The sequence below is a fragment of the Salvia hispanica genome, chromosome 3 (assembly GCF_023119035.1).
Source record: "Salvia hispanica cultivar TCC Black 2014 chromosome 3, UniMelb_Shisp_WGS_1.0, whole genome shotgun sequence".
Taxonomy (NCBI): domain Eukaryota; kingdom Viridiplantae; phylum Streptophyta; class Magnoliopsida; order Lamiales; family Lamiaceae; genus Salvia; species Salvia hispanica.
In genome coordinates this window covers 935,214-959,504 of record NC_062967.1, presented here as the reverse complement: position 1 = coordinate 959,504, position 24,291 = coordinate 935,214, and the positions used below count along the sequence as shown (strand labels likewise).

The window sequence follows — 24,291 nt, the reverse complement described above, 5'->3', positions numbered from 1 at the left end:
GTTGGTCGGACGGGACAGACGCACCATCGTGGGAGCCGCTGGACACGATCAGGAAGCGCTTTCCTAACCTCTCCCTTGAGGTCAAGGAAGTTGTTAAGGAGGGGAGAGTTGATAAGGATAGCTTGAGAAAACCAACTGAAGAGCCCACCGGCGATGACGAGGAGACAGAAGAAGAAGCAAGGGTAGATCGTGAGGCTGAGCCAAGAGTGCAAGTGCAACCAGAAAGCACGACGGCCAGAGCCTTGCGACCAAGGGACCAAATCAAGCCGCCGCAGAAGTTTGCGAATTACGTCGCTAAGTAGCGACTAATTCCTTAGATAGAACTTTACTTCTTTTTCATGTTTTTGTTATTTATTTATGAACGTATTTCTGTTGGCATTGTAATTGAGTCGAGCGTGTTATAAGCTCCGTCCGGGTTTTCTTAGTTGGTTCTTTCCCGGATATATAGGTTAGGTCGAACCAACCCTAGGGTCTTAGTATAAATAGGGCCACGTCATTAACATTGAGCTATCTATGAAATCATTATTTTGGCCCAAGTTTGGAGCGTACAGCAAGAAACCTAACCCTAAGCTGCCGTCGAGAACCTCTCTCGCGCTCAGCCTCCCCTTCGCCGGAAATTACCGCCGACCCAAGCCTCTTGGGCGCCGGATAACCAAGGCTTGTGTTTCTTGTGTGCAGGTATTGACCGATCAGATAAGGGATGTCATAACAAACGACCACAGCAGCTGTCGATAGGAATAAGATTCTTCTTGAGTCATCTCCAACACCCACACCAGCTGCTGTTGGTCTGGAGAAGCAGGTGGACAAATTAAGAGTTATGCTCTTCAAATCCCCTTGGATTGAATACTTCATTGGAATCACGGGGATGGGTGGTATTGGAAAGACAACTCTTGCCAGAGCTGTTTTTGATGATGACCAAGTTGTCAACCACTTTCCTGTTCGTGTCTGGATCACTGTGTCCCAGAACTATCAAATTGAAACTGTCTATGAAGAGCTCTTACTCTCCTTGGAGAATCAAATCGAAAAAGGACTTGTGAATGATTGTGACACAACGGAACACAAGTTACGCCAAATCTTGATGAACAACAAGTACCTGATTGTGCTGGATGATCTATGGAGTAAAAAAACTATGGAAGACATAAGCAAGGTATTTCCCAAAGAAGAAAAGAGTGATGGGAGTTGGATTTTGATAACCACAAGGAATGACAATTTGATTTTCTATTCCCATAATGCTCACAAGATGGGTCTCATGGATGAGCATGTAAGTTGGTCTCTTTTGAAGCAAAAGGTGTTTGGTAGCAAAGATTGTCCATCTGAGTCGGAGAAGATCGGAAAGGATATTGCCAAAGGTTGCAAGGGGATGCCCCTTGCAATTGTTGTAGTTGCTCGTATATTGTCTCCACGAGACCAGACTCAATCCTCGTGGGAGGAAGTTGCACAAAACATACGTTCACTTATCGTGGAAGACGCACAGTTTCAATCTACAATGTCTTTGAGTTATGCCGAATTGTCTCATCCTTTGAGGTCTTGTTTCTTATACATGTGTGGCTTCCATGATGATTATGAACTTCGAGTCTCCGTGCTTGCTAAGTTATGGATGGCTGAAGGATTTGCTACTACTCAATATAACGCTGAACAATATGTGAAGGAAATCGTGAGCAAAAATTTGGCTTCCACCACAGCCATCAAGTCCAATGGTGGAATCAAAAGTTGCATTGTCCATGATTTGGTACGTGACGTGTTCAAAATAAAGGCTCTAGATGAGAATTATGAGCGGCGGATCAGTATTTCTCATCTTGATCTGAGGGAGGTTGCAAGAGTGTATGCCTCAACCCTGCGTACCATTATAAGCTTCCATCGTAATGAAAGCTCATTACGCGGTCTGCGCAAGTTCAAATTGCTAAGGGTGTTGGATGTGGTTGATACAGATGCATATGCACTCCCTACTTCTGTGTTCGACCTCTTCCACTTGAGGTACCTTGCTTTCGGATGTGCAATGGAGGTTCCATCAGCCATATCCAAATTGCAGAATCTTCGGTCGTTGATCATCCGTCCCAACAAGAGATCAAGGAAATACATATACTCAAGGGATGAGGTATATCTACCATTAGAGATCTGGATGCTGCCACTTTTGACGCATCTTGTCTCCTTCTTCGATCTCTTGGCACATCCAGAAGAAACAACTTCTCCTGCTCTGAAGATGCTGCTTACACTGTCTGTTGTGAAAAAGCTGATATGCAAAGAAGAGATGATGAAATTGATATGCAATGTGAAAAAGCTGGCAATCACATATTTTGGAGACAGATATCAACAAGACTATCAGCTCCACAATCTTGTGCTTTTGTCTCAGCTTGAGAAACTGACACTAGTTGTGAAGAAAGGTTCTCTTCTTCAGGGAAAAGCTAAGCCTTGAGTGGTTGGCGATTTCCTTGGGATGATATGAAAGCTATTGCAGCTCTGCCCCAACTTGAAGTGCTCAAACTGAGAGATCATGCCTTTGAAGGCGATACATGGGACACTAATGAAGAGTTCGTGGACGAACGAAAAGTGTTTGCTGAACTGTGTTATTTGCTAATTGAGGAATCTGATATCAAGAATTTGGTTGCTAAAGAACACCAATTCTTTCAACTAAAGCGCCTTGTACTTAAAGGTTGTCGTAAGCTGAATGATATTCCAAATGCCATTGGCACATTTTATCTTAAGCTAATTGAGGTTGATCGTGCAAACGAATCTCTTCTCAAGTGTGTCCAACGGATCACGGAGGAACGTGGCATTGGCCTTAAAGTTGAAGAATGATAAGGTTAGCCAAGTTCATTTAGTTCGCCTTTCATTAGGCAACTCATATTTATAATTACAAGGATCGATGATTGTCTTTTTTAATTTGTTCCACCTTTATTACCATGAAATGAGATGAGTTAAATTTGATGATTTTGGAACGGAGAAGCATCATCCTTTGAATTCCTATTTATAGTTCAGTATTTTTTTTTCTCTTTCTTATTTGTAAAGTAGTACTACTACTCCATTTCTTCAGTGTTGGGCCACCTCTTTTCTTAAGTTGGGCCGATTTTAAGATTTATAATGATGCGTTCAGTATGATTTTAGATTTCAGGATTTAATGAAATAATTAGTCCTCCTATTAATTATTTGAAAATGATTGAATCTTCAGAACTAGTAATTAATTATTTCCCTCATTAATTAGTTCCAAGTAATTGATTTTTTGGGTTTCGTTGAAAACCCCAAATCTTGATTCGAGAATTTAGTGTTTCATTCCAACGAACCCCTAGAATAGAATGCATATTCCTAGTAGAATCACTGCATATAATTCTTTGCATATTCTTAAGCTAATTAACTTGTACTAATAATCTTTTATAAAAGGGTCTTTGAAAACTAATTAAGTTTTATAAAATGCCATTAAAGTGTCTCTTCTCAAGTGTGTCCAAGAGATCCAAAAGGTACGTGGCATTGGCGTCAAAGGTTAAGAATGATATGGTTAGTCAAGTTCATTTTAATCGCCTTTCATTAGGCAACTCATATTTATAATTACAAGATGTTTGTCTTAATTTGTTCTATCTTTAAAGGGTATTAGCATGAAGTGAGATGATTTAAATTTGATGATTTTCTAAATTCTAAATCAAGGTTTTCATCAGAAAGACAATGTTGTAATCTTTTTGGAACCTATACTGGAGAAGTATCATCCTTTGAATCCCGATTTATAATCCAGTATCTTCTCTCTCTTACTTATTTGTGTACTCCATATCTGTTGGGCCATCTCTTATTTTAAGTTGGGCAGATTTTATATTTAAGAGTGAACTACATAAATGGTACCTGATCTTTCACTTTCGCACGTAAACGGTACCTGATCTTTATTTTATATCGTTTTTGGTACCTATAAATCACATTTTTGGTACCTGATGCAATTTTCTTCCCAAAATACCCCTTAAACAAATATATTTTCACATTTATGTCATAAAGGGTATTTTGGGCATACAAAAAATTAGTACCAAAAGTGATATTATAATATCTTCTCTCATTCTCTTAATTCTTTATACTATTATTATTATTAATCAATATTAATATTATTATTTTGATGTTATAAATTAATAATTAATTCATTTTTAATATCATTCAATTATATTTAATTATTATTGTTATAATACTATGTACTAATAACAATTATTATTATTATTATTATTATTATTATTATTATTATTATTATTATTATTATACATTAAAAAATTTGTTAATAATCAATATAGCCTTAATAAAAATTTAACATTGTGAATTGTATTCATAATGATATAAAAAGTTGAATATTTTTAGTTAGGTGTTTCAACCTTAAAATGAGTATAAAATAATTTAATAAAAAATATTCAATTGATTTAATTACTTTAAATAATTAATTTAATTAGGTATTTTTTTTATTTATATTATTAATGTAATTAAATGTATGTATAAAACACTAAAAAAAAAGAAGAAAAAAGAAAAAAGAAGGATGGAGAAACATAAACTAAGGAGAAAAAAAGAAAAAAGATAGGAAGATACAATACAAAAAGAAAGAAGAAAATGAATAAAAAATAAAGAAGAAGAAATTAAAGAAGAAAAAGAGAAATGTGAAAGGAAGAAAAAATAATCACATATTTGGTACTATTTAATTGAAATTTCCAAAAATATCCTCCATGAAAAAAAATCACATATTTGGTACCTAGGGTTATTTTTGTCACTGGGTACCAAAAACGATATAAAATAAAGATCAGGTACCATTTACGTGCGAAAGTGAAAGATCAGGTACCGTTTATGTAATTCACTCTATATTTAAAAAGGATATAATTGGGCAGATTTTATATTTAAAAAGAATTTCAAAATTATGTTGGGCGAAATAGGAAATTTGTGATTGATATATTGGATGAGGGGTAATTGATATATACTACTTTAATTGTTAATCTAGCTTTATTTAGCTGATTAATTTCTGGTCAAATGGAATGAAATTGCAGTTGGGAGAAGAAAAAAGGGCAAATTGTCTTGCAAAGTTGAGCCTAAAGTGTTTAATGGCACAAAAATAGAAGTGACATGTATGGTAAGTAAATTTGGCTTAAATTCATTCCTAGTTGATAAATTTGTCTGGAATATTGGAATGGAATAATTCAATGATTGACTGTGAGTATCTAATTAATCATCTGATGTTCATATTTTTTCTTGGTGAACAAATCATATGTTTAACTTAGAGCTAGTTCATGATAATATGTGATGAAATATATTCAGAGTGACTATGATATAGTAGTATACATTTGAGAATTGTTGAGCCAAGATTTGAAAATAATTTTAAAGCGAAAATCTATGTTCACTAGCTGATGTTCCAAAAATTTCTTTTGACACTAAACTAACATGCCTTAGAAAATTCTCTACCAAATTCTAGTGTGTGAGTGCAGTCTTCACTTATCTTAGTGGACCGAGTGAAATGGGCTTGGGCCACGATGCATCAGAGTTGGCCCAACCAGCCAGCCCATCAACAACATCAACTGCAGCCCATTCACCTTCCAACAAGCCCCGACCCATATATATCAGCAACTGACAAATTGATAGAAAAATAATACTACTATCAAATACTCCCTCCGGCCCATTAAAAATGCAACATTTACTTTTCGGCACATGATTTTATATAGTGTTGTTTTGTGAGTTAACGGAGAGAGAGTAAAGTATGATAGAAGAAAAAGTAGAGAGAGTATTATTTCTATTTTTAGAAATGTTTTATTTTTAATTGGACAGACCAAAAAGAAAAACGTTTCATTTCTAATGGGACAGAGGAGTACTAGTATTAATTTACATTTACTCTGGCATAATAATATTATTAATAAACTACTCAAAATTATATTAAAATAAATAATTTTATGATAGTTTGAAGAACTTTAAGATATTAAATTATTAATTGAACCTTATATTTCACTAATAATCACCGGAAAGTGCACAAACTTAGCTCGTCAATTTAATGGATGAATCAGTTGGTATTAGGATTTTCCCACTTGTTCGTTAATAACAAGTTGCAGTCTTTTTTTATTTTGCCCATTTTTTCTGTCAATGTATGAGAATCCAATTCATCTTAATGCGTTACAATATCGATGCGCATGGCATAATTATAGAATTGTCCTCAAATATTGTGTTTATAAAAGTCTTCCATTTCTTATTCACTTAAATAGTATACTACATGTCTAGATCGGAATCATAATTTATTCAGAATTCTAACAAATTTACACAATATAAAAACTAATTACCATGTAAAGCGTTACAATATCGATGCGCATGGCATAATAATACAATTGTCCGCAAATATTGTGTTTACAAAAAGTCTTCCATTTCTTATTCACTTAAATAGTATACTACATGTCTAGATCGGAATCATAATTTATTCAGAATTCTAACAAATTTACACAATATAAAAACTAATTACCATGTAAAGCGTTACAATATCGATGCGCATGGCATAATAATACAATTGTCCTCAAATATTGTGTTTATAAAAGTCTTCCATTTCTTATTCACTTAAATAGTATACTACATGTCTAGATCGGAATCATAATTTATTCAGAATTCTAACAAATTCACACAATATAAAAACTAATTACCATGTAAAGCGTTACAATATCGATGCGCATGGCATAATAATACAATTGTCCGCAAATATTGTGTTTACAAAAAGTCTTCCATTTCTTATTCACTTAAATAGTATACTACATGTCTAGATCGGAATCATAATTTATTCAGAATTCTAACAAATTTACACAATATAAAAACTAATTACCATGTAAAGCGTTACAATATCGATGCGCTGCATAATAATACAATTGTCCGCAAATATTGTGTTTACAAAAAGTCTTCCATTTCTTATTCACTTAAATAGTATACTACATGTCTAGATCGGAATCATAATTTATTCAGAATTCTAACAAATTTACACAATATAAAAACTAATTATACTACATGCATATGTTCCGACGTCAAAATTTGAAAACAAAAAATCTAGAATTTTCGTATTTTTCGTACACAAGCTAATGTCAATACATCTAAGATAATATGTCAATATAAAGCATATACAATGTCAATCCTAAATTTGTATTGACATTCTCAAAGCATTGTGTTGATATTTTCGAAACACTATATTGACATTTTCATCCAAAACCCTAATTTAGTTTTTTTTTTTAATTTTTTTCGATTTAATTAATAAAAACGAAAATTACACGTGGCAAATTGTAGACCACACGTTTTTTAAAATCATGTGGTCTTAAATTAGTTGTAGTTAACAATTAAATGATGAGTTAGCAATTGATCACTCCCCACCCTATATATATATATATATATATATATATATATATATATATATATATATATTTTAAAATGAAATATTTTCTTTTTTGGCATATTCAATAACAAATGAAATATTTTCTAAAATAAAAATAACATCATCACTCTTTTTTTCTCTTCTTTTAGTAAATCATACTATAATAATAGGAGTACTACATAAAATCATATGCTGAAATCCAAATATTTTATATTTTATAGGACAGAATTTATTGTTATTCACTTAATTTATTACTTACTAGATAGGAATAATTATTTATTTAGTACTTTGATAAACAAATTGGAGAGATCCTAAAATTTGGGATTAGCACGTATCATACCGCGTTAATATTCAAATTTTACTCCAAATCATAAACAATGAAATAGAGAAACAAAACTATTACTTATTCTGAAGTCAACAGATGCTTAGTTACGACTGACTAATTCTTAACCACTACATCATTAAATACTGACGTATCATACCGCGTTAATATTCAAATTTTACTCCATCTTTGATATTCTCTAAAAATTTGCCACTTGTTTCCATTTTTTTCCGTTTCCAAAAATTTTCCGTCTCACTTAATTCCCGTTGGACATGATGCATGGAGTATAAAGATTAAAAGGATGTGGTAGGGTGAGCTTAACTATACGCTTATCATCCCACAACGCGGATGCTCTAACTCGACCTAAATCATGATACTCCATATGAATGCGTTGCAGGGGCGTTAAGGACCGGAACGTTACGTTACTAAGCAAAATGCTAAGTGTTGTCTAAAGTTTAGGTGTAACAATGGACGCGGTATATATGCACTCCCTCTGTCCCACTAAAAATGAAATTACTTTTTCTTTTCTCTTACTTTTCTCCCATGAAACGACACGGTATAAAATCTTATGTCAGAAATCAAATGTTTCATATTTCTCTAAACGGAGGGATTACTAAGCAGTAAGATAATACTAATGCTAGTATTTATTTAGTAATCTGACAAAGTACGTCTAGACTGAGTATTGTTATTAAACAAATCGCGCCTAATGATCCTAAATTTAGGGACTAGCATGTTCACAATCGATAAAATTGAATAACAAAACAATTATATTCAGAAGTCAACGGAGAAACAAAACAATTAAGATTAACTAATTCATAACCTCTACGTTTGTTAAGCAATAATAAGTCAGTCACGAGATATAGCCGAATACCAATATTAGCTTGACCTAATTCATTTATTAACAACATTATTTTAGTTCAGTTGCATAAGCAAATTTTCTAAATACATGTAGAAATTTATGGGGTATTGGTCTTAAAAATTATAAACTTTGGCCGATATTTGATATTTTGTACCAATTTTGAAATTAATTGCACTAAGTTATGAACTTAGATTTTGTAGTGAATTTCCCACCGCATCGTTTTTCCCAACTCATGAAAATTTTACATCTATTATGCCAGCACATATTCGTTTGAAAATTGGTCATATAGGGCAATCTTGAGTTTATTTAAATTGAACTTGTCACAGCTATACTGCAACCTAAAAAAACCCCAACACTTGTTATCATACTATAATCTTCCAAACTTTTTTGAGTCCTGCAATCATCAAGAACCCAACATTTCATATTCTTCTCTCCAAATTTGTTTACCAATTCATGAAAAACTGAAATTGTTTTTGTAAGAGATGGCATATGCTGTTGTGTGTTCACTAGTTCAAACCATAGATCAGATCCTACATCAATTTAAACATCCCTTTCCTGTTAATGGAAAGCATCACATTCGCGGTCTCCGAAAAAAGGCATGCCACATTCCAAAATTTCTTGAATGGTATAAGGAGAACGGCAGGGGCTTGGAAACCAGAATCCGGGATGCAGCTAATGAAGCAGAGGATGTTATCGAGCATTGGATGCACGAGCATATCCGATCAACTGCTGCTGGACTTGCCACCGATATCATATATGATTTTCGCGAGCTGGATTTGGCGACCTGTGAGATGTACTCCATTGCTGAAGAGATGGATGACGTGATCAACCAATACGAAGAAGCGAGGCTGCTGTCATCTCCAACGCCCACACCAGCTGTCGATAGGAATAAGATGCTTCTCGAGTCATCTCCAACACCCACGCCAGCTGCTCTTGGTCTGGAGGAGCAGGTCGACAAATTAAGAGATATGCTCTTCGAACGCCCTTGGATTGAATATATCATCGGAATCACGGGGATGGGTGGTATTGGAAAGACAACTCTTGCCAGAGCTGTTTTTGAAGATGACCAAGTTGTCAACCACTTTCCTGTTCGTGCCTGGATCACTCTGTCCCCGAATTATCAAATCCAGAATGTGTATGCAGAGCTCTTATTTTCCTTGGAGAAACAAGTCGAAACGGGACTTTTGGATGATTGTGTCACCACGGAAGACAAATTACGCAAAATCTGCACTTCGATCAAGTGCCTGATTGTGGTGGATGATCTATGGAGTGAGAAAGCTTGGCACGAGATACGCACCGTATGCAACAAGAAAGATATGCGTAAAAGGAGTTGGATTATGTTTACCTCAAGGGATGACCGTGTGGTTGATAATTCCTATTTTTCCACTTATGTTCAAAAGATGGGTCTCATGGATGAGCATTTAAGTTGGTGTCTGCTGAAGCAAAAGGTGTTTGGAAGCGAAGAATGTCCATCTGAGTTGGAGAAGATCGGAAAGGATATTGCAAAAGCCTGTAAGGGGATTCCCCTTGCAATCGTTATAGCTGCTCGTATAGTGTCTCAAACAAATCAGACTCAGTCCTCTTGGAAGGAAGTTGCACAAAACATACGTCGACTTATCGTGGAAGATGCGCATTTTCAACATACAATGTATTTGAGTTATAACTACTTGCCTCATTCTTCAAGGGCTTGTTTCTTACACATGTGTGGCTTCCCTGACGAGTATGAAAGTCGAGTCTCTGTGCTTGTCAAGTTATGGGTGGCTGAAGGATTTGCTCATGATCAAAGAGCCGCGGAAGAATATGTCACTGAGATCGTGAGAAGAAATCTGGCTTCCACCACAGCCATCAAGTCCAATGGTGAAATCAAAAGTTGCATTGTCCATGATTTGGTACGTGACTTGTACAAAATAAAGGCGATAGATGAGAATTATGAGCGACGGTTCAGTATTTCTCATCTTGATATAAGGGAGATTGCAAGAGCCTACGCCTCAACCCTGCGTACCATTATAAGTTTCCAGCCCACTGAAAGCTCATTAAGCGGTCTGCGCAAGTTCAAATTGCTGAGGGTGTTGGATGTGGTGGATACAGACGCCTACTCGCTCCCTGCTTCAGTGTTCGAGCTGTTTCACTTGAGGTACCTTGCTTTCGGATGTCCAATGGAGGTTCCATCAGCCATATCTAGACTTGAGAATCTTCGATCTTTGATCATCCGTCCCAGCAGAAAAAGATCAAGGAAATACATATACAACTCAATGGATGAGGCATATCTGCCGTTAGAGATATGGATGATGCCACTTCTGACGCATCTCGTCTCCCTTATTGATCCTGTGCCAAATCCAGAGGGTGCGGTTTCTACTCTGATGGAGCTTCACACACTATGTGTGGTGAAGAAGCTGATATGCACTAAAAAGATGATGAAATTGATTTGGAATGTGAAAAAGCTGGCAGTCACTTATTTTGGAGACAAATATCAGGAAGACTATCAGCTTCAGAATCTTGTTTTTCTGTCTCAACTTGAGAAGCTGACACTAGTTGTGACAAATGGATCTCTTCTTCAGCAAAAAGCTAAGCCTGTTTTCCCGGAGAGACTGAAAAAGTTAACCTTGAGTGGTTGGCGATTTCCTTGGAAAGATATGAAAGCTATTGCAGCTCTGCCCGAACTTGAAGTGCTCAAACTGAGAGACCATGCCTTTGAAGGCGATACATGGGACACTAGTGAGTACAGTGATGAAGTAGGACAGTTTCGTCATCTGGAATATTTGATGATTGAGGAATCTGATATCAAAAACTGGGTTATTAAAAAAGATCACTTCCAATTACTGGAGCGAGTAGTGCTCAAAGGTTGTGGTAAGCTGAATCAGATTCCAAAAAAATTTGGATACGAAGGCCGACCTAGTATAATTGAGGTTGATCGTGCTAACCTAATGCTTCTCAAGTGTGTCCGAGAGATCAAGCAGAAACGTAGGGAAAACTGCTATACCAGTAACATTGAAGTTCGAGAATTATAAGGTTAGCCACTTAAAGTTTTTTTAGATGACTTTTATTAGGCTTCTCATATAAAGATTAGTATTTATAATTTCAGGATGATTGCCTTTTAATTTATTCTATCTTTCAGGATTATTAGCAATAACTGAGATGAGTTGGCTTTGACAATATTTCAGATCCCAAATCAAAGTTTTCATAAAGACAAGGTTGCAAGGGTCCGAACCTACACTTCTGGAAAAACCATCTTTGTGGAGAATATTATTAGTAGAACACAATATGTATTTATTGATTGTTGGGCCACATCTTATTTTAAAGTGGGGATAATTTTAAGAACAAAATGGATATGTTTGTGTCTCTTGTTTATTTTAAACTGTTGGAGCCTTTTTAATTAAAGAAGGACTTGTTTTTAATTCACAAGTACTATGAAATCAAGTGGAGTAGGGATTTAATAGATTAATTCTCCTTATTATTAAACTTTCGAATCTAATTAAATAATGGAGGTGATTTTGAGGCATACTGTTTCTCTGTAATAAATCATAATACCTTTTATCTTTGTTTGCTATATTTTTGTTTTGTATTGTGACTAATTTACCATAAATTAAATGGATATATATCTAATTAAGGAAATTAAATCAAATTAAATATATTAATCTAAATTCATACTCTCTCCATCCCAAAAAATAAATAAACTTGAATATGACAAGAGTTTTAATACACAATTGGTAAAGTACGATTAAGATTAAAAAAAGTAAGAAATAGAAAGAAAAAATGTAGTGAAAGTAGTGTTAGTAGATTCTGGGGTCTACATTATTAGTGAGACGTTATTAGTTAAAAAATTTTCATATTTAAACTTTGTCTAATTTTGAGGGACAACAGTCTATTTCTAAGGGGCGGAGAGAGTAGAATTAAATCATGCATCAAAATTGTAAATGGATTTCCAAAAGTTTTCATATGTATATATCCATTTGTTCCATTAAAATATGTGCACTTTCCATTTCCGTTCTCTCCGCATATAATCTATGTTAGAGGTGCTCACAGTTCAGGAACCGCCGGTTATAGTTCAGAACCACGGGTTTCACTTTTGGAAATTGTTGAACCGGAACTGAACTGCGAGATGTTTCGCGGTTACGATTTCGGTTTGAAAATTTTTGAACCTGAACCGAACCACGGTTCAAAAATCAACAGTTTCGGTTCGGAACCATAACCGTAACCGGCGGTTACGATTTCGGTTTTAACCGCCAGTTCGATAAACCTTGAGCATGTCTAATCTACGTATCTAACAGTATAAAATGTACTATCGATGCACATAATGATAGAAATGTCCTCAAATTTAATGTTTATAAAAATATTTTCCATTATTTCTTATTCTAAATTTCTAGATCGAATCTTTATTTTATATTGTAATCTGACAAAGTTTACATGGTAACTGACCATATGAGATTTAATCCAACTTCTTGTTAAACAAATCAGAATTGTCCCTAAAATTTGGTCTTAGCACGTTCGCAAAAGATAGAATGAAGAAAAACAAATTAACCACTATACTGATCGATCAAAGTCAAAGGATGCTTAATTACGACTAATTCATAATAGGCCGCTACATTAATGGTTGTTCACATGACATTTTTTTATTTGATTAGGTATCTTATAGGGAGTAGCATTTAATATATATCTAATACAAAAACTTGGTTGTTCACATGTCATATTCATTGCATCGAGTTAATTAATTACATTTATATTTACACTGATTAATTAACCAAGACAAAAACTTGCATGTTGTCGCGCGACTCTTTTGTGACATTTTATGTGTCCTATAACTATGTGGTGATATAGATATTTTAACAATTCCAATTCCAAATCATGCTAGCGGGTGTTTACCTACTGTGACACTTTATATAGCAGTACTTACTCTGTCCACTTTTTAAAAAGCTATTTTATCATATTTACTTTATTTCACTTTTAATATACAGATCTCACATTCCACCAACTTTTTATATTCAAAATTTAATATAAAATTAATATTTTAAATGATTCCCACATTCCACTCACTTGCTCCCTTAAATTTTTTTCGCAAAGTTAAATTATTTCTTAAAATCAGTCGAGTCAAAAGAAAGGGCATTTTAAATGGTGGACGGAAGGAATATATTTTAACACTTCCAAATTTATCTATGCTAACAGTTTTTTTACCTAATGCGACACATGAAATGTCACATTAGGAAACTATGACCGAATAGTTATGTAATCGTCATGTGGTATATTATGAACGACATCACCATTGTATTATGCAAATAAACAAATATCAACTTGCAACTGAATATTGTTGGTAATTAAGTTATTCATCACTATACTCCCTTTGTCCACAATTTAAAATTTACTCCATATACTTATTTTTTCATTTCTAGTAAGCACATCTTTTATTTTACAAACTTTTTTAACTCACTATTCGATATAAAATTTACACCGACTCACATTTGATCACTTATTTCCACTCAGTTTTCTTTACAAAATTAAACAATTTCTTAAAATACCGAACAAGTCAAATTGGATCTTTGAACCATTAGTAATACCATGCCCTATTATTTATACTCCCTCCGTCCAAACTTAAGAGTCTTGTTTTGCCATTTTCGTTCGTCCCAATATAAGAGTCTTATTTTACTTTCACCATAATTGGTAAATAGGCTTCCATCAACTTATTCCATTCATATTTTATTATAAAAGCAATATATATAACTGGGATTCATATTTCACTAACTTATTCAACTCACTTTTTTTACATTTCTTAAAATTCATGCCCTAACTAATTAGGACTCTTAAACTGAGACGGAGTGAGTAGCAGAATCCAATGAATAAAATTCTAATCCTTTGGAAAAGAAAAGGAGAGAGCAATTATACCTTACTAGTATTTAGAAGTTGTACATCGATACAACATGGTCGTATGAAATATATACACACTTCCTAGATAATTTTGCAGGTAGAGAGAGAAGATGACTCGAGTTCGGAAACTGGACATTGAACATATGGAGAAAAACTCCGATGTCAAAAAGATGATGGCGACCTTATCCGATCTGGAGAATCTCGATTTCCTCATCTTAAGAGGGTTTCGTTTCAGAAGCATGCCTTCGCTGGATGGGTTCGGCATCCTGCACAATCTCACAAGGCTCAAATTGGAAGGCCTCCTCACCAGGTTACCCGATGCCAATAGTTTCCCTCCAAATATTTCTAATCTCACCCTGTTCAACACGTGTCTCGACGAAGACCCCATGCCCGTGCTCGAGAAGCTTCCCAACCTAGTCCACCTCAAACTGCGGAATGCATACACTGGTCTGGAGATGGTGATCTCGCCCGAGGGTTTACAGGTGCTCAAGTTTTTTTTTTTTTTTTTTTAATCTTACCAACTAAGTTGCGCTTCATAATCTCACAGGCGCTCAATTTTTTTATCTTTTTTTTAATTTTGTTATTTGTCTTACCAACTGAGTTGCGTTTCATAATCTTACAGGTGCTCAAGTTCTTCTACATCGGAGAGTTGTGGCATCTCAGAGATATCAAAGTTGGGGAAGGTGCGATGCCGATGCTCAAGGTACTGGAAATCAGCCATTGCCCGTATTTGGAGAAGCTTCCGAAAGAGGTGTTTACTAAGCTGTCGGAGTTGAGGATGTTGACTTCCAAAAGCATAGCCACAAAGGTACACAGAGATGAGAAGGTCACAATCTCCAAATTACGCCATGTGGATATCAAACCATAGAATTGAAGACATTGTGTTTTTCTGTCTTGCCATTTCAATGTACTCGTCGTTACTGTTGTTTTCCTGCTTTCGAGTCGAAAATAAATGCTAATTTGATCCGGTATCGTTTCATTCCTACATTCGTTCCATTCTCAACTAATTTCATTTATGTTTACTAATTATCATCTAATTTCATTATGTGAACTAATCATTCATGTTGAGCAATAGTATTAGATACAAAAGTGTTTCATTTTGATATAATTGTATACACAAAAATATATAGGTGGGGATAATTTTATCATTTTAAAAAAACTTCTGAAAATAAAAGTTTTACCTGATTAATACTATAGTTTTGGTTATGCATATTTACCCCCTTAGGATAATGAACGGACAAATATGGTAATTGGTAGCGATGAAATAGAGATAGTACAATAAATTCCAATTTCAAAAGGTAAAAAACATGTTAAATTTCCTTTCTATGTTCACATATCCATCTTTTACGTTAATCTCTTATTTTGTTTTATTTTATGCAAGATTGGATAATTATCGCTCATAACTAATTTCAAACAGTTACAAATTTTAATGACTTATAATTTATTATTTATTTTCAAAAATTATTTTATTTTCTCTTTTATATTGAGATATTTTTTTATTAATTTTACATAATGTGTTTCGAATATATTTTTAAAATCATAATAATCGGATTATATTTTTATCTTTCCATGTTAATACTAATGGTTCCTTTCTATATATTCTTTCTTATTGGTTAATGCACGATTCTTTTGTATTTATATTTATCTGATTATTATTTATTTTCTACACATTATTATTTTTGGATTTTGATCTATTATTTGATTATTTATATATTGATTTTTATTTTAATATATAAATTAAAATATGCATCATTAATATACTTTTTAGAGTTATTAATCATGATCTGTGAAACAATTATTTTTTATTTTACTTTATAACCATAACTAAAAATGGCTTTCATATGGAGTATATTTTACCATTAATAGCAAATTGTAAATTCATAGTATACAAATGGGAGACTAAAATTATTGTCACATTGATTGTATTAAGAGTATGTAGTAAAGGCAAATTAGTCATGAAATAATCTGATTGAATTTCTACAAAACCGGTCCAATTCATTTCAAAATAAAATAACATTGTACTGTATGTTTATGAAATTGATACATTACCAACTAAAGTACCCAAAGACTTTACTAGCCTTTAAATAATAATATATTCACTCCATCCCTCAAAAATATAAACTAATATTTCATTTTTAGTCGTCTTTAAAAAATAGTATGAAATTTCTTATTTTAGAAACTTTTTTTTTCTATAATGAGACGAGACTCATTCTACAATAACAATACTATAATTTTTTTTCTTTATATCTCTTTCTTATTTTATCAATTATACATTAAAACTCGTCCAAAACAAATATTCAAACGGAGCCTGGAGGGAGTAAAATTTGACCTGATAAACTCGGCCAAATGTACCTACAAAACTAATTCATTATGTTCGGTCCAACTACTAATTTAAAACGCTTGTTGTTTATAGCTAAAATTATTTTTTTATAAACGGTGGTAATAATTTATATAGGCAACCACTATTTGGATGCTGTAATGAAACTGATACATTACCAACTATGCTATCCCAAACTATACTATGCTAACCCAAAGACTTTACTAGTCTTTAAATAATACTATTCCATAAACTCAACTAGGCAAACCCAAAGACTTTATTGGTCTTTAAATAATACTCCATTTAATAAATTTTAACAAGATAAACTCAAGTTCTCAACTATGATACCCAAAGACTTTAGTCTTTAAATAATACTAGTATTCCATAAACTTTAAGTCTTTAAATAATACTAGTATTCCATAAACTTTAACAAGATAAACTCAACTAAGCTAACCCAAAGACTTTACTGGTCTTTAAATAATAGTATTCCATAAATTTTAACAAAATAAACTAACTAAGCAAACCCAAAGAGTTTACTAGTCTTTAATTAATAGTATTCCCATAATGTGCGTCATTTTGGTTGTTACTTCCTTTGTTCTAAATAAATAATAGGAATATACTTTTTTCTCATTTTATCTTTATTATAAAATGAATCAGTTATATTTTTGAATATTTTTTACTACATTATATCCTAATAATGTAGTTCTATCATCCACTAACATTATTTTAACTATATTTCTAACTTTTGTAGTATAATATCAATTTCACATTAAAGCATATACTCATAACATTATTTTCACAATTTTTACTAACGTTTCCTTATATTTAGCCATTGAGTTGGCATCCCACGTTTCTAAAGTCAACGGTCCCTTGCATTGCGCATCTAATTTACGTTATGTAGTAACAAAGTAAACATTTCAGAACCTGTCTTGGAGTGGAGTATTAAAATTTACACCTACTATAATTACTTTTGTCATTAGTTATTGTTGAAATCCTAAACAATCACATGTCATCATTAATAAACAACGGAGTCACATATTGATTTCTCCATTACATCATTATCAAGTTATATTTGCATATGCTTATCTATTTATCGTTAATTTCATTAGGATAAAAAAAAAAATACTCCACTAACTTTATAGACAACAAATAAGAAGTCTTTAAATTAATTACGTCATTTCTATTTTTTATATAAAAAAAGTAATATTCTATTGTTTAAGTATTTTAACCTATTCTCATGTCAATTATCATAATTTAGCTGGGCCTTACAAAAGTTACTCCATTTTAATATCTACTGAATATATTGGTTGTTCACATGTCACATGCACTGTGTCATAGGATACCTACTGGATGGCTGAACCAATATATTAATATGTTTGATTAGTTCGTAGATCCACGCAATTAACTATATACTGGTAGTATTCAAAGCATCTAATTGGAAAACCGAGTTTTTTTAATTGTATACTAGTATTTGTTTAGGGGCAATTACAAGATGCAATTTAATACTCCCTCCGCCCCGCTTTAGGAGTCCCGGTTGATCAATTTTGGGCGTCCCGCTTTAGGAGTCCCGGTTGAAATAAATTAATAACAAATGTCTACAAAGTATTAAAAGTGGATCCCAACATCCACTACAATATTTATTTATTACACACTTAAACACTTTTTTCTTAAAACATATGCCCGACTCAACTGGGACTCCTAAAGCGGGACGGAGGGAGTACTATTTTTGATGCAGCTTAATTAAAAAATCACACTGAGCCTCGTATTTAGCCATTACATATGGTATCCCACGTTTCTAAGTTCAACGTTCTCTACATATATTGTGCAAGTAGGCTTGCATTATGTAAATAAACATTTCTCAACTTGTCTTTTACAGTAATCACTAATCAGGGCAGGAATCCTTATTAATGTTCTCATTAATTAAATAAAAGGTATTTATATCTGAAACTTTTAAAAAGTTGAATTTTTTTCACGAATTTTAAAATTAATAAATAATATCACGAACTTTATCCTGAATTTATTATTTTCTACCAGTTAAAAAATTCACTAATTTACCAATAAAAAAAAGTGTACACATTCTCTTTCATTTAGTCTTGTTCCTCCCTCCAAAATTTTCCATTATCTCACACTTTCACTTACTCTCTCATCGCGTCTCTCACTCTGTTCTCTCCTGAGTCCGACGGAACCCTCCGCCGCTCCGAACTCTACTCTCAACCTGCGTTCAGCCAGCCGTCGCCGTTCATTCTTACTCCTTAGCCCCTCGCTCTTGAACTGGTAATCAAATTCAATTATTTTAGATTTCTAGGGTTTATGATTGGATTATTAGTGCTTAAATCATAATTTGATTTTAATCTGAGATTATTGGTATTTTCAGTTTGCTCGCTGCTCCAACTTTTGATTTACTCACCGTTTACAATAATAAAAGGCAAGTAACGTGATCTTTACTGTCGTTATTATTCACTCTTTACCTTTGTAATTCTCTTTTCATTCTTGTTTTCTGATTGCCCCTTTTTTGAGTTTGACATAAAAAACAAGGAGCGGGTATCGGTCTGGCTACGTACTCTTCCGTCCCATTCTAAGTGAACCACTTTTTTTTTTTTTATGTCTCATTTTAAATGACACATTCTTAAAATAGAATATCACCATCTCTACTTTTTGCCTCTCTTACTCTATTCTCTTCACTTAACTCACATAATAACATTACATAAAATTTCATGTCGGAATAGAAATTCTCCATTTGGAGTAGGATAGAGTACTTTTGGGTATATATTTAGTGTATTATTTAATTGAAAATTTTATAAGTAATAATTTATTGGAAATGTAAATTTATGTAAATTTTATTGGTATATATTTAATGTATAGGAAATTTAATTGTGTAAATTTTTAATACTTCCATTATCCTTAGAAATTTAACATCTATATCCATTTTTGTACCATGTCGTGAATCATTTTTAGTAATGTTACCCAATTATAGTTCTACTAGCTCATTCTCACTCATAGTTTATTATAATGTTAAATTATTAAAATAAGATCCATATTTCACTAAATTTTTCAACTCACATTCTATTATGTTTCTAAAATCTGTGACGGACAAAATGGTAACAAATTTTTGGGGACGAAGGGAGTAAATACCAACAGATTTAACTATTATTTTATGATTTTAATAGAGTAATTTATATTCTATAGTGTTATTTAATTTTACCAATATATGATGATTAGAAAAATTAAAAACTAAAATAAAGTTTGTTAGGAGAAGAGATTAAGGAAAGACTTGAACTTGAAACCTTTGATCTCAGGCATTATTAATCTCTCTACAGCTTGATTAACTCACACACACAACTATTTTCTTTTTAGTACATCCCTGAAGTCTTTTTTCTCTAACGAGGTGAGACTCATTATTCATTAATAATACTTTAATATTTTTTTTCTTTTTAATTCTCTTATTTTTTTAATAATATATTAAAATTCGTGTGGAACTAAATGTTTATATTTTGTGAGGACGGAAGGATGATAAAAGTTACCCTTGAATTGTTGAATTATTAGTCAAACAAAGTGGGAAAATGGGCAATGAGCAATGATTGTCCCCAACTCCAACACATCGGGTCAGCCACACTTAGGGTTAATCGATTCGTGATTTTAATCAGATAAAAATCTTGAGCTGTAGCATCTAAATTTATTTGGTTAGTCGGGTCAACCCACAATTTCGAGGTTGCACCAACGCCCCTAATTGTAAGTGCGAAAATGTCATTGCAAACATAGTCTATAAATAAATCTAGTATACAGAACCCTTCATTTATTTTTATCCAACTAAACAAACAATACCAATAAAATTCTAATCTAGACCTCTACCAAACTTGCCCTAATAATTAACTATATCAACTGCATTAGTAATATATGCTCACCTTTTAGATTGTAATCTAAAATTGTACATCTTCTATCTATCCTTTAAATTGTTGCAAGTCTTGTTTACCTACTAATAAAAATCACGAATTTGTTTTGTAATAGATGGCTTACACTGTTGTTGGTTCACTCACCCAAACCATACCTCGAATCCTGAGTGAAGATGAACAGTATCCCATTTCTGATGAAGGAAAGCAACTGATCGACTCTCTCAGCAATAAGGTAGCTCCCATGCGGAAGTTCCTCGCGGGTTCTAAAGAGGAAGCTGAAGGTGAAGCCATGAGCTTGGAAACGAGAATGCGGGAGACCGCAAATCGAGCTGAAGATGTTCTGGAGCACTTCATGTACGAGCATCTCAAGGTGGTCAGATCGAAGGCAGTAGTTGAACGTACAGATGCTATTCAGTATGATTTTCGTGAGCTCCAAATTGTTATGGAAGAGATCAACTCCATCGCTCAAGAGGTGGAGCGCATCCAACCGGAGATAATGCAGCACGATGGCCGTCCAACAACACAGCCCGGGGTGATCCCATCGTCAGAGACAAAACCGCCCGTTATTGATAATGCCACGGTTGGTCTGGAGGAGCAAGTCAAGAAAATAAAAGGTCTGCTCTGCGGAGGATCACTTGAACGCCAGGTCATCCCAATCACGGGGATGGGGGGTATTGGGAAGACCACGCTTGCCAGAGCTGTTTATGAGGATCAGGAAGTTGTCAAGAAATTTGATGTTTGGGCCTGGATCGTTGTGTCCCAGAATTATAGAATCGAAAATGTTTTTGAAAAGCTCGCAAGTGCCTTGGAGACACAAGTCGAAAAGGGAGTTGTGAACGATGGTGACACAGTGGAAGAAAAATTACACCGAATCTTGTCGCTGAAGAAGTACCTGATCGTGGTGGATGATCTGTGGAGTGCTAAGGCTTGGGACAGCATAAGGAAGGGATTTGGCAACCAAGACAAGAAGGACGGGAGTCGGATTATGGTTACCACAAGGGATGAGGATGTGGCTGCTCATGCGAGCGGTTCCAAGCAGTCTCACAAGATGGATCTCATGGATGATCCTACGAGTTGGGAACTGCTCAAGCTAAAGGTTTCTCCAAACACGCAACTCAAACCTGATATGGAGATAATCGCAAGGGATGTCGCAAAGGATTGTGGAGGATTGCCTCTTGCCATCGTGCTTATTGCAGGTATCTTGTCCACGGCAGAGAAGAGTCCGGTCTCATGGGGGAAAATTGCAGAAGACGTAAAAAATGCTGTTGAGAGTGATAAAGAGTTCGGGCAGCGTATTGCCTTGAGTTATACTCATTTGCCTTTTCAGTTGAGGCCTTGTTTCTTATACATGGGTGGCTTTCCAGAAGATCATGAGATCCAAATTAGCAAGCTTTTCAAGTTATGGATAGCAGAAGGATTCGTAAAAGATGAAAAAGATGCTGAAGTTCACTTGTACAATCTCGTTAAAAGAAATCTGCCTTTGATCACTGCCTTCAAATCCAGTGGCAATTTCAAAACCTGCACCATACACGATATGGTACGTGAAATGTCCAAATCAAAGGCGATAGATGAGAATTATGAGCGACGGATGAGTATTGGACATCCAGATCTGACGGGCCTTGCTAGAGGTTATGCCTCAACGCTGCGTTCTGTTATATGCTTCCAACCTAATGATAGCTCATTACGCAGTCTGCGAAAGTTTAAATTGCTGAGGGTGTTGGATGTGGTGGATACGGATGCCTACTCCCTCCCTACTTCAGTGTTCGACCTCTTTCACTTGAGGTACCTTGCTTTCGGATGTCCAATGGAGGTTCCATCTGCAATATCTAGACTTCAGAATCTTCGCTCTTTGATTATCCATCCTAGCAAGAGATCAAAGAAATACTCAACGGATGAGGTGTGTCTACCAGTAGAGATCTGGATGATGCCACTTTTGACGCATCTTGTCTCCTTTTTCGATCTTTTTCCAAATCCAGAAGGAGCAGCTTCTGCGCTCAAGAACCTGCTTTCTCTGTCTGTGGTGAAGAAGCTGATATGCACAGAAGAGATGATGAAACTGATTTGTAATGTGAAAAAGCTGTCAGTCACTTATTTTGGACACATGTATAAAGAAGACTACAAGCTCAACAATCTTGTTCTCCTGACTCAACTTGAGAACCTGACGCTTGCTGTGAAGAAAGGTTCTCCTTTTCAGTTAAAAGCTAAGCCTGTTTTCCCAGAGACGCTGAAAGAGTTAACCTTGAGTGGTTGGCGATTTCCGTGGAAAGATATGAAATCCATTGCAGCTTTGCCCCATCTTCAAGTGCTCAAATTGAGAGATCATGCCTTTGAAGGCAGTACATGGGACACTATTGGAGATAATAGTGAAGAGTGTGATGAAGAGGGGAACGCCATTGAAGATATTGATGAGGAGTGCGAGGATGATTTGAACACCGCTGAAGATACTAATGAAGAGTGCTACACCTTTGAAGATATGATGAATGAAGAGAATCGAAATGAGGATTATAAAGAAACTGAAAATAAACTGTTTCTTGAACTCAAATACTTGCTTATTGAGGAATCTGATTTGGAGAATTGGGTTACTAAAAAAGAGCACTTCCCAGCACTGGAGCGCCTAGTGCTCAAAGATTGTGGTAAGCTTAAAGAGATTCCGAATGACATTGGAGACATACCAAGACTTAAATTGATTGAGATTGATCGTTTCAACGAATCTCTTCTCAATTGTGTCTATGAGATCCAGAAGCACCAAAAGAAAAATTTGGGCAAAAACATTATAGTTAAAAAATTATAAGGTTAGCCAATTTCATTTAGATCTACTTTGATTAGGCAGCTCGTATCATATGATGTTTGTCTTGTTAATATGTTCTATCTTTCAGGGGTATTAGCAAGAGAAGTGAGATGAGTTGGATTTGATGATATTCCGCCTTCCAAAGCAAGGTTTCATAATTCATAAAGACAAGGTTGCAAGGGTTCTGGAAACTTATACATCTTGGGAAACACTACCCTTATTTTATTTACAAAACTTCATTTTTATCATCTGTTTTGAACCCTTCTTATTTAGTGTATTGTTTTTCTGTTTTATTTATATTGATGCATTTACTTATATGGACTCTCATTTGCACTTAATCTTATTGAGTACTCTCTCCGTCCCAGATAATTCGTCTCAGTTTTCCGTTTCGGTCCGTCTCACATAATTTGTCCCATTTCATTTTTACCATTTTTGGTAGTGGACCTCATTTCTACTAACTCATTTCTTCTAACATTTTATTATAAAACTAATATATAAAGGTAAGACCCACATTCCACTAACTTTTTCAACCCACTTTTCATTACAATTCTTAAAACCCGTGCCTGGTCAAAGTGATCCGAATTATCCGAGACGGAGAGAGTATATTTTTATTACTTTTTATTTAGAGTGGACTATAAAAATGGTCTCTGGACTATGGGTTTATCTCGCCCATAGTCCCTGGACTTTAAAAATATTATCAGACATTCCTAGACTAAGGGATTATCTTGAAAATGGTCCATTTTCATTGTTTTCTGTCGAAAATACCCTGCCGCAGGGGAAGAACAAGGATGCCCGGGCGTAGCTCGCTCGTCTACCAATACGACTGCTGGTATAACTCCAGCCCAATACAAATAAATTTACTAGCCCACGACCAACCAAAATTGAAGAAGCCCAAGTTTTCTTAAAACCCATGTTGGACAAAATGGAAC

At 34.3% G+C, this 24,291-nt stretch overlaps 4 protein-coding genes across 5 annotated transcripts; all 4 read left to right on the top strand.

Moving 5' to 3' along the window:
- Window positions 1–865: 865 nt before the first annotated feature.
- On the top strand, window positions 866–2,413 carry LOC125214497 (putative late blight resistance protein homolog R1B-14). The gene has a single exon (XM_048115546.1). It carries the CDS (start codon window positions 866–868, stop codon window positions 2,411–2,413), a length of 1,548 nt encoding a protein of 515 aa, XP_047971503.1.
- Window positions 2,414–8,865: 6,452 nt separating this feature from the next.
- On the top strand, window positions 8,866–11,903 carry LOC125212675 (putative late blight resistance protein homolog R1B-14). 2 transcript variants are annotated; one of them, XM_048112906.1, is made up of 2 exons: window positions 8,866–11,520; window positions 11,673–11,903. In XM_048112906.1, exon 1 carries the CDS (start codon window positions 8,994–8,996, stop codon window positions 11,517–11,519), a length of 2,526 nt encoding a protein of 841 aa, XP_047968863.1. In that variant the 5' UTR covers window positions 8,866–8,993; the 3' UTR covers window position 11,520; window positions 11,673–11,903. The 2 variants fall into 2 exon arrangements, with proteins under 2 accessions (XP_047968863.1, XP_047968862.1); XM_048112905.1 differs by having other exon boundaries at window positions 11,627–11,903.
- A 2,477-nt stretch (window positions 11,904–14,380) lies between these two features.
- Window positions 14,381–15,352, top strand: LOC125213115 (disease resistance protein RPH8A-like). Its single transcript, XM_048113481.1, has 2 exons — window positions 14,381–14,849; window positions 14,990–15,352. The coding sequence occupies exons 1-2, from the start codon at window positions 14,478–14,480 to the stop codon at window positions 15,233–15,235; spliced, it is 618 nt and encodes a 205-aa protein (XP_047969438.1). The 5' UTR covers window positions 14,381–14,477; the 3' UTR covers window positions 15,236–15,352.
- Window positions 15,353–18,662: 3,310 nt separating this feature from the next.
- Window positions 18,663–23,677, top strand: LOC125208946 (putative late blight resistance protein homolog R1B-16). Its single transcript, XM_048108479.1, has 4 exons — window positions 18,663–18,958; window positions 19,059–19,109; window positions 20,690–23,366; window positions 23,451–23,677. The coding sequence occupies exon 3, from the start codon at window positions 20,690–20,692 to the stop codon at window positions 23,363–23,365; it is 2,676 nt and encodes an 891-aa protein (XP_047964436.1). The 5' UTR covers window positions 18,663–18,958; window positions 19,059–19,109; the 3' UTR covers window position 23,366; window positions 23,451–23,677.
- The last annotated feature ends 614 nt before the right edge of the window (window positions 23,678–24,291 follow it).